Source organism: Acomys russatus, chromosome 1, assembly GCF_903995435.1.
Source record: "Acomys russatus chromosome 1, mAcoRus1.1, whole genome shotgun sequence".
NCBI classification, from domain to species: Eukaryota; Metazoa; Chordata; class Mammalia; order Rodentia; family Muridae; genus Acomys; species Acomys russatus.
Genome location: NC_067137.1, coordinates 24,026,126 through 24,039,670, shown reverse-complemented (window position 1 = coordinate 24,039,670; position 13,545 = coordinate 24,026,126). Strand labels below are relative to the sequence as shown.

General features: G+C 49.1%; 1 protein-coding gene across 1 annotated transcript; it reads right to left on the bottom strand.

Annotated features, from left to right (window-relative positions):
- Positions 1–1,664: 1,664 nt before the first annotated feature.
- On the bottom strand, positions 1,665–11,712 carry Dnajc5g (DnaJ heat shock protein family (Hsp40) member C5 gamma). Its single transcript, XM_051154577.1, has 4 exons — positions 11,671–11,712; positions 4,605–4,720; positions 3,944–4,157; positions 1,665–2,068 (listed from the first exon to the last, which is right to left on the bottom strand). The coding sequence occupies exons 1-4, from the start codon at positions 11,710–11,712 to the stop codon at positions 1,994–1,996; spliced, it is 447 nt and encodes a 148-aa protein (XP_051010534.1). The 3' UTR covers positions 1,665–1,993.
- Between the last annotated feature and the right edge of the window lie 1,833 nt (positions 11,713–13,545).

Here is a 13,545-nt window from a genome sequence, read left to right as displayed (position 1 = left end):
CAAAACAAAGCCCCTGTACTTACTTACTTCGGGAGAGGTGGGTTCAGCATGGAGCCCATGTGGAAGTCACATGACAACCGACAGAAGTCAGTTCTTTTTCTCCACCATGTGGGTTTCAGAACTCAAACTCAGGTCATCAGAATTGGTGACAAGAGCCATATCGCACTGAGCAATCTCACCATACACTTCCCTCTCCATTAGTAAGGACGGGCTCTCATGTGGGCCAGGCTGCCCTGGAATTCACCATCACCAGGATCACTCTGAACTCCTGATCCTCTTGTCTCTACGTCTGAAGCACTGGGACCAGCTTCTGTGATGCTGGAAGTCAACTCAGGGTCACAGGTGTGCCAGAGAAGCTCTGCTACCGAGCTACGTCACCAGCCCTTGGCTAGCTCTGGCTACATCATCAGAGACAGGGTCAAAAGGTAAGAGGTGGCTGTTGTGCCAGCTCACACTTGCCTTATGGTTGTGACATGAGAGTGTGTGATCCTGATCCACAACTGCATTCGTGAATCCACTCCAAGGATGCTTAGTGAATCCATTGCAAGGATGCTAAATTTGCTTAGAAACTGTGATGTGTATGGCCTGGAGATGTCTCCGTGGGTGAGAGAGCCTGCTGCTCAGTCATGAGGACTGGAGCTCAGGTCCCAGCACTCACAACTGTCTGCACTCACATCTCCAAGAGACTCAGAACCCTCCACAGACACACACAGACACATGCATGCAGACGCACACACAAACACACATAAAGAAAAAAAGGGGGGGGGAGGAGAGCTGGGCACAGTAACAAACGCCTTTAATCCCAGCACTCAGGGAGGCAGAGGCAGGTGGCTCTCTGAGTTCAAGGCCAGTCTGGTCTACAGAGTGAGTCCAGAACAGCTAGGGCTACACGGAGAAACCCTGTCATGAAAAATAAACAAACAGAAACAATCCTCCCTCCAAAAAAGAGAAACAAAACCAAAAGAAAGTAAGAAAAGAAAGAGTTCGGAGTAACAGATCTAGCTAGAAAGAATCTGCACATCATAAAGTTATTTTGGACACCACCACTGGCCTCTGGATATCTTGGTCCCCCAGCTCCACAGTGACTGATCACCTCTACTGGCCACGCTGGCCTCATCCCAGACATGAGCAATAGTCACTGGTCTTTTTCTCTATCCCACACACAATTTGTCTTTTGGGATCCAACACGCACTGGAATTGGACAAAGCTTTTATTATTTTTATTATTATTGACGTTCTTTAGCCCTTCTCCCAGTGAGGGCAGAGAGGTTCGTGGGTTCCTAGGCCCTGACGCCACATGGGTAAGAAGGAAAGGATCAAAATGACACAGAGCAGGTGGATGCCAAGCCAGCAGCACAAACAGGCTAAGCGAAGTCTTCTGAGTACAGTGTGTTCCCACCACATTTTATGCCCCTGTGTGAAGGGGCCAGCCTGCATGAGGTGCCGTGAAGGATGGAGGCAGAAGGCACTACTACATGGGCTGCAGCTGGTCCACAAGACCACGGCAGATCCTTAGCTGCACTCACACATCCCTGAGATGTCTTCTGTATGAATGGGGTGTCAATGCCAGTGGTGTAGGTACCAGAAGATGGTGAGACCAGCCTCCAAAGGTGTACTGCCAGGAAATGAGGCCAGTGCTAGTTCTTGGTGCACAAAGTCTCAACAGCTCTTGAGACAGGAGCCACTTTGCTCTGTGATCAGGATCTTGGTGAAGTCGTCAGTACGTGCTCAGGAACCCACCTGACACTGACAAGTGCCCGGGCACCACCCACTGGGAAAAGACTTCTCGGCAAACACTTGCCACTATGGCTTGCCACCTCATGTGGATAAGATGCGAGCGGAGCTAGAGCTAAAAAGAAGAGTTTCCAGAAGGTACTGTGGGGACAGGCTCATTGGCGGGGGAGGGGGCGGCAGCCAAGTCCTTCCTAGGATGGTGTCATCATCACCTTTGACAGGAATTGTTTTTAAGAACAGGAGTCAAATCAGGGTCAGTGTCAGGCAGGGCTACTCACTTCTCTCTTCAGTGTGTCCAGTGGGCTAGTGGCAGGGGACTCTCTGTGGGCCAGCACCTAATGGTAGAAACAGTTGGGACCTTATAAGGAACATCCACCAATAACTGAAAGCACACGCCTCTGTGCAAGGCCCTCTGTGCAAGCAGCTGCAGCCGATGCCATGGGAGTACAGACTTCCCGATAATGACCCATCTGAAGTACTATCTATGCTTTAAACATGCATGTACACACATGCATGTACACATCGTGTGTACATGTAATATATGACGTGTGTGTGCGTGAATATGAGTGTGTCACAGCACGTGTGCACATATCAGAGGACAATCTGCAGGAGTCAGTCTCTCCCTTCACCACCTGGGCTCCTGAGGTCTGGCTCAGATAGTCAGGCTTGGAGGCCATCTCACTGGCTTCTCAGCCTTTAGCATTGCTGATGCTCCATTTGCATACCTCGCTCCTCTCCACCGTTCCTTAATAACTGTCTCTGTCTTCTTCTACTTCAAATTTATGCTGTCCTCCTGTGGTGGAATGAGAACATGCTTGCATATCTACAGTAGCGACAGTTTATGGGTTTTTTTTTTTCTGAGACAGGGTTTCTCTGTGTAGCCTTGGCTGTCCTGGACTCACTTTGTAGACCAGGCTAGCCTCGAACTCACAGCGATCTGCCTGCCTTTGCCTCCCAAGTGCTGGGATTAAAGGCATGCGCCACCGCAGCCCCCCAGTTTTCAGGATTTTTAAGGCTATAGGTGAGAAAACCCTGACCTTGCAGTTACTACTTAGCACCGCCAGATGGCACTCAGCCATCTGAACCTCAGCCAACACACCGGTTTAAACTTTTAACTAACGTGGGGTGGGAACAATCTAAAACAGTTCACTCCTCCTGGCCCCCAAGGCTGGGGGGTGGGATCCAGGGTCTTCCATGTGGTAGGCAAGCGCACTCCCCCAGCTTGTCCTGAAAGGGCCACGCTGCCCTAACGTGTTACATCAGTTTCTTTTTCAGTCTCTCTTCTCCCCAGAGAAAAATGTTCACATTTTGGGGTTACCTGCTCGGTTCACAGGCCTTTCTCACTGGCCCCACACTTGGCTCTACCATTCCTGACTGAACCGTGACTCCAGTCCCGGCCTCTGCTCCTCACCTGATCTTGTAGGCTGAGAATAGACATTTGTTTGGCGTTTCTGGTTAAACTCCTCAGGCGGTTGACTAAGTCTGCCACAGCAAAAACAGCAGCAACAGCAGCAGCAGCAGCAAGTAAGCAAGCAACAAAGGATGACGAGAGTCTACAGACAGGAGAGAGACCATGGTCCCCTGCTCTTTTTGTAGCTCCAGGCAGCTCCCCCTCCCTTTATCCTCCTCACACCCAGAAAACAAGAACAGGAAGCTTTTTTTGTTTTTTGAGTCAGGGTTATCCTGTGTAGCCTTGGCTGTCCTGGACTCACTTTGTAGACCAGGCTAGCCTTGAACTCAGAAAGATCCACCTGCCTCTGCCTCCTGAGTGCTGGGATTAAAGACGTGTGCCACCACGCCTGGCTTAAGAACAGACACATTTGTCTTGAGAGGAGGGCAGCCTTTTTTCCCACTCTTTTGACACAGTATCCTACTATATAGCCTAGGCTACCCAGTGCCTCCCAAGACCTGGGCTCAGAAGTATGTGCCACCACAGCTGGACTGATTTGATTTCACTTTCTGTGTTGTGGGTGTTCTGCCTGCACGTATGTCTGTGCACTATGTGCATGCCTGGTGTCTGCAGAAGCCAGAAGGCGGCTCCGGATCCACGGCGACCGTAGTTACAGCTGGTTGTGAGCTACCATGTGGGTGCTGGGAATGAAACCCAGGTCCTCTACAAGAGCAGAATAGCCTCCCAACTGCTGAGAGCCAGCTCTCCAGCCTCTCCAAACTCCTTTCTTTCTTTCGAAGGGATAGGAAGCATGGTGTACCTTGAACCAACAACTGTGTGCTATAAAATAGTATCTGACGCCGTCTTCACCAAAGTGGTCAAACAGGTAGATGCCTAGCGAGCCATGCTGGTCGTAGATTTTCTTCTTTGTAGGGTCACTGAGTACAGCATGGGCTGCGTTGATCTCTTTGAAGAATTCTGCCGCTTGAGGGTTCCCTGGATTTTTGTCCGGATGATACTGCAAGGCCAGCTTCCTACCCAGGCGATAACCAAAAGGCCAGTGGGGAGGGGTACAGGAAGCCGCTGAGGTAGGAGGCTGAGGATGCAAGGCAGGTCTAGGTCGTTAGATAGTGCAAGGGTTACAGGAGGTGTGGCATGAAGGATGGAGGGGAGGTCTCCATTTCTTCTCCCGGCACACTGAAGAAGCGGGTCGCCTCCTTTGGCCCCCAAATAAAAGCTTCTTGGGTTTTTTTTTTTTTCTAAGACAAGGTTTCTCTTGTAGTCCAGGCTGGCCTGGACTTGCTTTGTAGACCAGGCTGGCCTGGATCTTACAGAGATCCACCTGCCTCTGCCTCCTGAGTGCTGGGATTAAAGGCGTGCTCCACCATGCCCGGCTGGGATTTTTTTTTTTAAGAGGGTCTGGAGATTGTAAAGGTATTGGGAGGAAATAGCAGGGCTGAGTAAAGGGTAGGGGTGTGAACCTGTAGGCCTTTTTAATCTCTTCAGGCTGGGCACCCTTCCTTAGTTCCAGCACGGCATAGAGGCTTGTCCCAGTCTTGGATAATCGCCGGGGTGGGTCATCTACAGGAGGCATGCTCTGGGCCAAAAGGACAACAATTCAAGACGGCAGTCTAAGGCTACTGTGACTCCAGTCAGAAGAACGCAAATGTCAAAGAGGGTTCATGTTCCCCTCACATTTCCCAGCGTCCTCCATGCTCTTCACAGGCCAGAGGGGCCTAACAAGGAGGGGTAGGTCTAAGATGGGGAAGAGGCCGACTTTGTTTACCTGAAGTAAACCTGCCCAATCTAGTGGCTGGGTTTGAAAGAATAGGGTAACCCAGTCACTAAATAGGATGGATGCGAAATCGAGAAAAACCACAACAGCCGGAGCAGAGGAGACTGCGGGAGGAGGTCAGGTTCAGGGCCCAATGGGCGACTCGCTTTCCCCTCAGCCTCAAGCCTACAGCGCTGAGCAGCGGCTGTTGCAAGGGGCAGGCTCTGAGGGATTCAGAACAGAGTCGGGGGGAGGCCTGGGAGGACGATGGGCCCCCAGGGGAGCCATGGCAACAGCGTGAGATCTCTGGGCACGCTGGACAGACGACCTCCCGACCTGGCTCTTTACCTCTGAATTGGTCTATAAATCCAGGTAGGACCCACACAGGCTTCCTTTCTCCTGGGGGAGGTGAAGCTTCATACTACCTCTGGTTCTACGGCTGCTTTGTAGGAGAAGCCAGTCGTTTTTTGGCGCCGCCAGCAGGATGAGTGTGGAACTCATATTGGACCCGGGACTTATGTCGCTCCAGAAGCCTGACCCTCAAGCCCAGGGCTGAGCGTTATTTCCACGCCCTGGGGCAGAGCCACAGCCTTCCACATTATTCCCTCTTTTCCAGGAAGAGGCCATGACCACCCGGATCATTGTGATGGCTCTTCAGCCCACTCACGGAAAAACTATGGGCTTGGTGCCGAGGTGGATAAGAGGTATGGCAGAGGTTATCTTTCCAGACTTCCTGGGAGTCTTCACTTGGTCCTTTTTCTTTCCCTTCTATCTAGAAACTTCTCCACAAACGTTGAGACTCACCTCAAATGTCAGTGTTCTGGAAAATCTGTCCTTCACCCCTCAGCTGTCCCCTGTTAAGGCAGTTACCTGGTTAGACTGTAACAGTTCGTTGGCACATCCCTTAAAAATGATGGTTTTGGTCCTTTCCAAAGCCACTACTGTGCTTCCACAATAAGGAGATACCGTAATGTAGTCATATGATCTAGATTGTATATTGAATTGTTTATAACTACTTGACAGGTATACTAACTTTTTCATCAAAATGCTTATAGACATCCTTGAACAAATTTCTGATTTTTTGTGTAAGAGCTGAGTAGTGGAAATGGAGCTACTGAGTCAAATTGAAAGAAGAAACAACATTTATGTGTTCTCTCTCTCTCTCTCTCTCTCTCTCTCTCTCTTTCTCTCTCTCTCTCTGTGTGTGTGTGTGTGTGTGTGTGTGTGTGCAGGTCCCAGGGATTGAACTCAGGTGACCGTACTTGATAACAGGCACCTTCACCCAATATGCCATCTAAATGGTCCTGAATATACATATTTTAATCTTAAGATTTATTTTATGTGTATGGGTGCTCTGCCTGCCTGCATGTCTGTGTACCATATGCATGCCTGGTGCCCTGAGGGAGTGTCAGATTTGGAATTAGAATTATAGATGGCTGTAAACCGCCCTATGGGTGTTGGGAACTGAGCCTAGATCCTCTTCAAGAACAAGTGCAGCAGGGTGTGGTGGTGCATGTCCTTAATCCCAGCATTCAGGAGGCAGAGACAGGCAGATCTCTGTGAGTTCGAGGCCAGCCTGGTCTACAGAGGGAGTCTAGGACAGCTAGGGCTATACTGAGAGACCCTATGTCAATCAAACAAACAAACAACAAAAACAAACCCAAAAAACCCACAAGTGCTGCTGGACACAGTGGTGCACGCCTTTAGTCCCAGCACTGGCAGGTCTATGCCTGTGTGAGTTCCAGGAGAGCCAGAGCTACATAGTAAGAGCCTGTCGCAGAAAAACAAAGCAAAGCAAAACTAAACTAAACTTAAAAACAAAACAAAAAAACCCCAAAAACCTAACCAACCAACCAAAGGAAAACCGACAAGTGCTTACCTGCTGTGAGGCGCATGTGGAGGTTGGAGGCCAACTCCCAGATGTCACTTCTCTCCTTCCGCCTTTTGTGGTTCCTGAAGATCGAACTCAGGCCATTGGGCTTTTTTTGTAGCAAGTGTTTTTACCCACCGCGTCACCTTGCTGGCCCCAGACTGACCGTTTTTTGAAGCTCTTGGTCCATATTGTTAACTCTCTTAGCAGAGAGGTTCTGAAGGTGCCATTTTGCAGACCTGGAAAGGAACTCTTGCCTCCAGCTGGCAGGAGCCCTGTCATTTCCCCACAGGAGCCTGTGTTGTGCCGCTGGCTTCCTCTGCAGAGGAGCATTCTCAGTGCCTCCTGGAACATGCAACCCCTGCCCGGCACGCGTGTGCAGCTTTGGTTCTTTATTGCAACTATTCCGCAATTCACTCTCTCTCCTAGGTTTTAAGCGCTAAGTTGCTACTCCATCCCTGAGATGCCAGGCATCGAGGCAAACGGAGATTATACTTACCCCTATTTGCTCAGCCCATGTGATTGGGTCAGATGCCTTTTGCAGTTACCCCACCAAACGAGAGGGGCTGAGGCTGCTCCCACAGTGGCTTGTGCTGTGTTTAATTTTTCTCACTTCAATTTTCTACAGCACCAATGGGTCAATAGAGCCAGTAGAAGAAAGCAGCTCATTTCTGAACTGCAGCAGGGGATTGGTGGGGGTGGGGGTGGGGTAGGCACAGGGCAGAGTGCACTTACAGGGGATTCCTTACCTCAGTTTCCCAGGCTCTGCCTCTTCTGCCAGTGTCACCGAGAACCACTGCACACTTGTCTGAGGGCACTGTGTTTCCTTTGACCGTGTTGTTTCCTCTGCCTGGAGCGTTCCTCCTGGCCTTTCCTGAGTTTGACATTTCATCCTCAAAGGCCTCAGGCGCATGCTTCCTCAGGCAAGCTTTTTGTTTTTTGTTTTTTGTTTTTCAAGACAGGGTTTCCCTGTGTAGCTTTGCCTGTCCCGAACTCACTTTGTAGACCAGGCTGGCCTTGAACTCACCGAGATCCGCCTGCCTCTGCCTCCCCAGTGCTGGGACTAAAAAAGGCGTGTGCCACCACAGTTTAGTGTTTGACTTTCTCAGCTGACAATGCCCACAAGGGCAGGCAGGGGTCTTGTTGGTTTGTATCTCCAATTCCTACAGCTATGCCTGGCTCACAGTAAGTTGAATGAGCTGAAGGTAAAGCATCTTTCTCCCATTGGAGCGTAAGGCTGGAGGTTGGCCAGCAAAAATCCCCTGGGTTAGAAGCTGGAGACGTGGACAAGATGACAGAGGGTCTTTCTTCATACGGTTCTAGAGGCCAAGGGACTAATAGAAAACGGGAGGACACATGGCATGTACAGAATCCCGAGCACCTTATTCCTCCAGCTCTTTTTGTTTGTTTTTTGTTTTTGTTTTTTCGAGACAGGGTCTTTCTGTGTAGCCTTGGCTGTCCTGGACTCCCTTTGTAGACCAGGCTGGCCTCGAATTCATAGAGATCCTCCTGCTTCTGCCTCCTGAGTGGTGGGATTAAAGGGGTGCACCACCGCACCCGGCCCCCTCCAGCTCTTAATAGGGCTGCTGGGATACCGGAGGTGATGCACAGATGTTGGTTGGTTGAATGAGATCGGTACTAGCCATCTCTGACACCCCCACCCCACCCCTCCATATGAATGCTTTGATTGCTTCCCTGATTTGCAGAGCTGAGCCCTGGGACAGAATTAGAAACCATCCTTCAGGTCTTGCCTGGGGCCCCAGAATGTGACAACTCATGTCCCCTGGCACCAATTCATCCCGGTCTGCTTTGAAAGAGCCTGCTAACTCTTGTGCAGCCCTGCTCTGAATGAAAAGATGGTGCCACCTGGCAGTGGCAGAGTGTTGGGACAGAGCAGGCAAGAGGGCCTGGCATGCTGTGACCGACGCTCCTGTGCTCTGCTTTCCAGAAGCCACAGGCCTTTGATGGTTTCTCCTGAGCAGGCTCTCATCTTAATCCCATCATTGTACTAAAACCAGCCTGCAAGCCAGGTGCTGGGTCTCCATTTCTACTCTGGGTCTAACAAGCTGTGTGCTCACCAACAGAGCCCTCTGCCTCTGCACTTTTTTTTTTTTTTTTTTTAAGATTTATTATTTATGCCGAGCGTGGTGGCGCATGCCTTTAATCCCAGCACTTGGGAGGCAGAGGCAGGCGGATTGCTGTGAGTTCGAGGCCAGCCTGGTCTACAAAGTGAGTCCAGGATGGCCAAGGCTACACAGAGAAACCCTGTCTCGAAAACAAACAAACAAACAAACAAACAAAAAAAAGATTTATTATTTATTTATTATCATGTATACAGGCATGTACACCTGCTGGCCAGAAAAGGGCATCAGATCACATTATATATAGATGGTTGTGAGCTACCATGTGGTTGCTGGGAATTGAACTCAGGACCTTTGCAGGAGCAGTTGGTGCCCTTAACCTCTGAGCCATCTTTCCAGCCCCCTGCACTTCTTTTTTATCTTCCTGTAAAAACCTGTGCTGTTCACAGGATTAACTCCAAAACTTAGGTGTGCTTGCAAAAATAATAGGAAAAGAAACAACAAAATAACCTTACCAATGAATGAGTACAGGTTAACATTTTTGGAATTCTTTGTCTTCCCAACATACCTTGAGTCGGTGAGCTTACTGTATCCCACAGTCATTTGGTCCTGTGTGAAGGAACTGTGAAGCATCCCTTGTTTACCCACAAACAAAACCACCGTAGTCATAGAGCTAGGATACGCAAATACACAGAACAGCAGGCGTATTTATACCCAAAATACCAGACTCTGGAGCATATGCAATTGGAGGAGTGGGGAGGAGACGTGACAATTTGTCACATCCAAGAAGCAGGTTCTAGAATTACAGTTTTTGAGCTGGAAAGGACTGTGGAGATTTTCTAAGTGAGGCAGGTATTTTCCAAAGAAAAGGACTGAAGGTCACCCAGTGGTGTCCAAACTCAGGCTCCTGTCTCCAAGTCAGGGTCTCTGCAATGACTTCCCATCGTAGTTTCTGTCCTGTATTAGTCAGGGTACGCTCTCTAGAGCAACAGTTTCCAATCTGTGGGCTGCGACTCCTTCGGGGGTCAGTGACCCCTTCACAGGGATTGCCAAGGCCATCGGAAATATCAGATATTTACATCATGAGTCACAGCATTACAGTTAGGAAGTAGCAACAAAAATAATTTTATGGCTGGGAGTCACCACACCGTAAGGAACTGTATTAAAGGGTCACAGTGTTAGGAAACATGAGGACCACTGTTCTAGAGGGACAGAACATAAAAACAATATATGATAGAATATATATTCATTGAATATATAATAGGTTATATATAATATATATAATAGTTAGGGTCAGGGCTTTATATATAATATATTAGATTAGAATATGTGTATGAGATTTATTAGAGTGGTTTTACAGGTTTCGCCCCAGCTGTTGTGGCAATGTCCCTGGAATAAGCACTCCAAACAGAGTGGAAGAAAAGGGATAGGATCAGTAGACATACGCTAAGAAAGCTACTGACTTTGATCCTGGGCACAGTTTGTTTTCCCTTTTGTGTTCTAAAACCACAAAGTGAGGCAGCCAAGCAAGCAAGGTTTTACAGAGTGGCAGCCAGGCAGCCACAGTTTCAGCCATTGCTCCGGGTCGTTCCGTTTCAGGCGGCAGGTGAAGCCATGCGTGGTAAACAGGCAGGGCAAGCAGAGCTGTAAGTAAGCCACTAATCAATCAGTACCTATAACTGGGCTTGCCTGCCTTAGTCTCCTTCAGGACTATTCTAACAGCGGCTACCTCAGCACTGAATGTCTAAGAATCCACAAGGCTGGGTGCCTGCGCTGGTCTTCAGTACGCACCAGAATCCCAAAGAAGTGGGCTCTCGTGCCAGTGTAGGAACGGACTCGCCAGAGAGGGAAGAGCGATCAGGTGAAGAGCAAATGCTTCCTCCTTCCCTGTCTGCTGCTTAGGCTGACACTGGAAGGTTTGGTCCAGGGTTAAGGTGGATCTCCTTATCTCAAAAAAATCCAGATTTATGCTGGGCCTACTGACGCACGCCTGTAATCCCAGCACTCGGGAGGCAGAGATGGGTGGATTTCTGTGAGTTTGAAGCTAGCTTGCTCTACAAATCAGAGTAGTTTGGTGTCCACAGAGGTCAGAAAGAGGCCATTGGATCCCCAGGAACTGGAGTTGCAGAGGGTTGTGAACCATCACATGGGTGCTGGGAATCGAACCTGGGTCCTCTGTAAGAGTAACAGATATTCTTAACCACTGAGCCATCTCCAGCTCTCCAAAGTCCTTTGTGTTTTGTTTTGTTTTGTTTTCAAGATAGGGTTTCTCTGTGTAGCCTAGACTGTCCTGGACTCACTTTGTAGACCAGGTTGGCCTTGAACTCACAGCAATCCGCCGGCCTCTGCCTCCCTGAGTGCTGGGATTAAAGGTGTGCACCAACACCGCCCAGCTACCAGTCTTTTTTAATTTGTGTGTGTGTGTGTTGTGTGTACATGTGTATGGATGCCTGTGAAAGACAGAAAGAGCATTAGACCCCCAGGAGCTGGGATTTCAGGTGCTTGTGAGCTGCCTGACATGGCTGCTGGGACTCAAATTCAGTCTTTTGCAAGAGCAGTGAGTGTTCTAACCAGCGACTAATCTTGATGCCTTCTCAAGTGCTCAGCAGGAACATCTCAGGTTTTTGGTGGTGGTGGTTTTGTTTTGCTTTTTGAGACAGGGTTTCTCTGTGTAGCCTTGGCTGTCCTGGACTTTCTTTGCAGACCGGGCTGGCCTCGAACTCACAGAGATCCCTGAGGGCTGGGCTTACAGGCATGCACCACTGTGCCAGATATCTTGGGTTTTATTTTCCTTTGGCCATGTGGTCAGAGATTGAACTCACGTTGTCAAATTTGGCAGCAAGTGCCTTTTCTGGCCACGCCATCACTCTGGCTTGTTCTGTTTTATTTATTTAAAAAGATGTATTTATTATGTTTATAGTTCTCTGTCTTCATATACACCTGCAGGCCAGAAGAGGGCGCCAGCTCCCTTTATAGATGGTTGTGAGCCACCCTGTGGTTGTTGGGATTGTACTCAGGAGCTTTGGAAGTACAGACGGTGCTCTTAACCTCCAGCCCTGTTCTGTTTTGTGTAAAGATGAGACAGGATCTTTATCTGTAGCCCGGGCTGGTCTTGAACTCACTATGTACCCCAGGCTGGCCTCAAACCCTCTGTCCTCTTGCTGCAGCCTCCTGAGTGCTGAGATTACAAGCAAATGACACCACGTCTGTCTTGGGCAAAAATAGCAAGAAAAGTAAGTAAAAGGTTAGGCTGGTTAGCCGGGTTTGTACTCAGTGGTGGTAGAGTGCTTTCCCAGCATACACAGCTCTAGGTTTGATACCTATTGTTGCAATAAAAAAGGATGAGGAAATAGGTCACTGGCACATCTGACAGAGTGCACTGCAGTTAAAAATATGGACAAGTTCCCAGCTTGGTGGTGTATGCCTGTAATCCCAGCATTCGGGAGGCAGAGACAGGCAGATCTGTGAATTCTGAGGCCAGCCGGATCTACAAATCGAGCCCAGGACAGCCAAGGCTACACAGAGAAACCCTATCTGGAAAAAGAAAAAAGAAATATGGACAAGTGCAAATGTCCTGTGGCTGGGACATACCTGGCATATTGTAGCATCGTGGAATTCACATACAGTGAGAACAGCGGGGAGTGAGAAACGAAGTCAGTGTAAGGGCTTGTAGGCTGGCAGACGGACTTTGGCTTATACTCTCTGTAAGAGAGAAAGTGACTAGCAGGGCAGTGGTGGTGCACTTAGGAGGTAGAGTAGGTGGATCTCTGAGTTCGAGCCCAGCCTGGTCTGCAAAGCAAGTTCTAGGACAGTCAGGACTACACAGAGAAGCCCTGAAAAAGGAAGGGAGGGATAAAAGACACCCCCACACCCCCACAGAGTGGGGGGGGGATGAATATGACCTGTGCTGCCTAGTTATCTCTTTGGGAATAATGAATAATAAGAAAAATAGAAATAGGAAAGTCACCTGGGAGGTGAGTGCAACCGTCTGAGGACAGGTCAGGCGGTGTGTGGAGGGCAGGAGCAGACTGTGGGGACAGATTGGCTCAGGGTGAATATAGAAAAGCCAAGGGTGGCTGTACGGTGCTGCTGCTGTGTTCTGACAAGAGAGCACTACAGGAAGAGATTTGGGGTTGGGTAGCAATCAGGAACTCAGTTTTCAACTTAATAAAACCCAAGATAGCTGGCATGGTGGCGCAAGCCTAGAATCCCAGCACTCAGGGATCTCTGTGAGTTCGAGGCCAGCTTGGTCTGCAAAGAAAGTCCAGGACAGCCACGTCTACACAGATAAACCCTGTCTCGAAAAACAAAACCAAACCACCACCACCAAAGGCATCAAGATGACACTGGGCTTGGAGGGAACTATCTTCCATAGATGACATTTGATTCTTTTAAAATAAAAATCAAACATAAAACAGGACAGTGGTTTCCCATCACCCCACATCCTGCCTTGACAACCCCTGCTTTCTGTTGTTACTTGGCACTATTTAAAGGCTAAAGGCAAGTGCAGAGAAATCAGAGAGACAGTGTCCAAGGCCTGGACTGATGGCTCCATCGTTAAGAAATGGAGAAGATGAGGAGGAAGCAACAAGGAGAGAGAAAATAGGCGGTCAGTGAAGTACCAGGAAAAAAACAAAACAAAAAACAAAACCTAATCCCCCGCCCCCCAAAACCCAGAATATCCTTGGAGCCAAGTG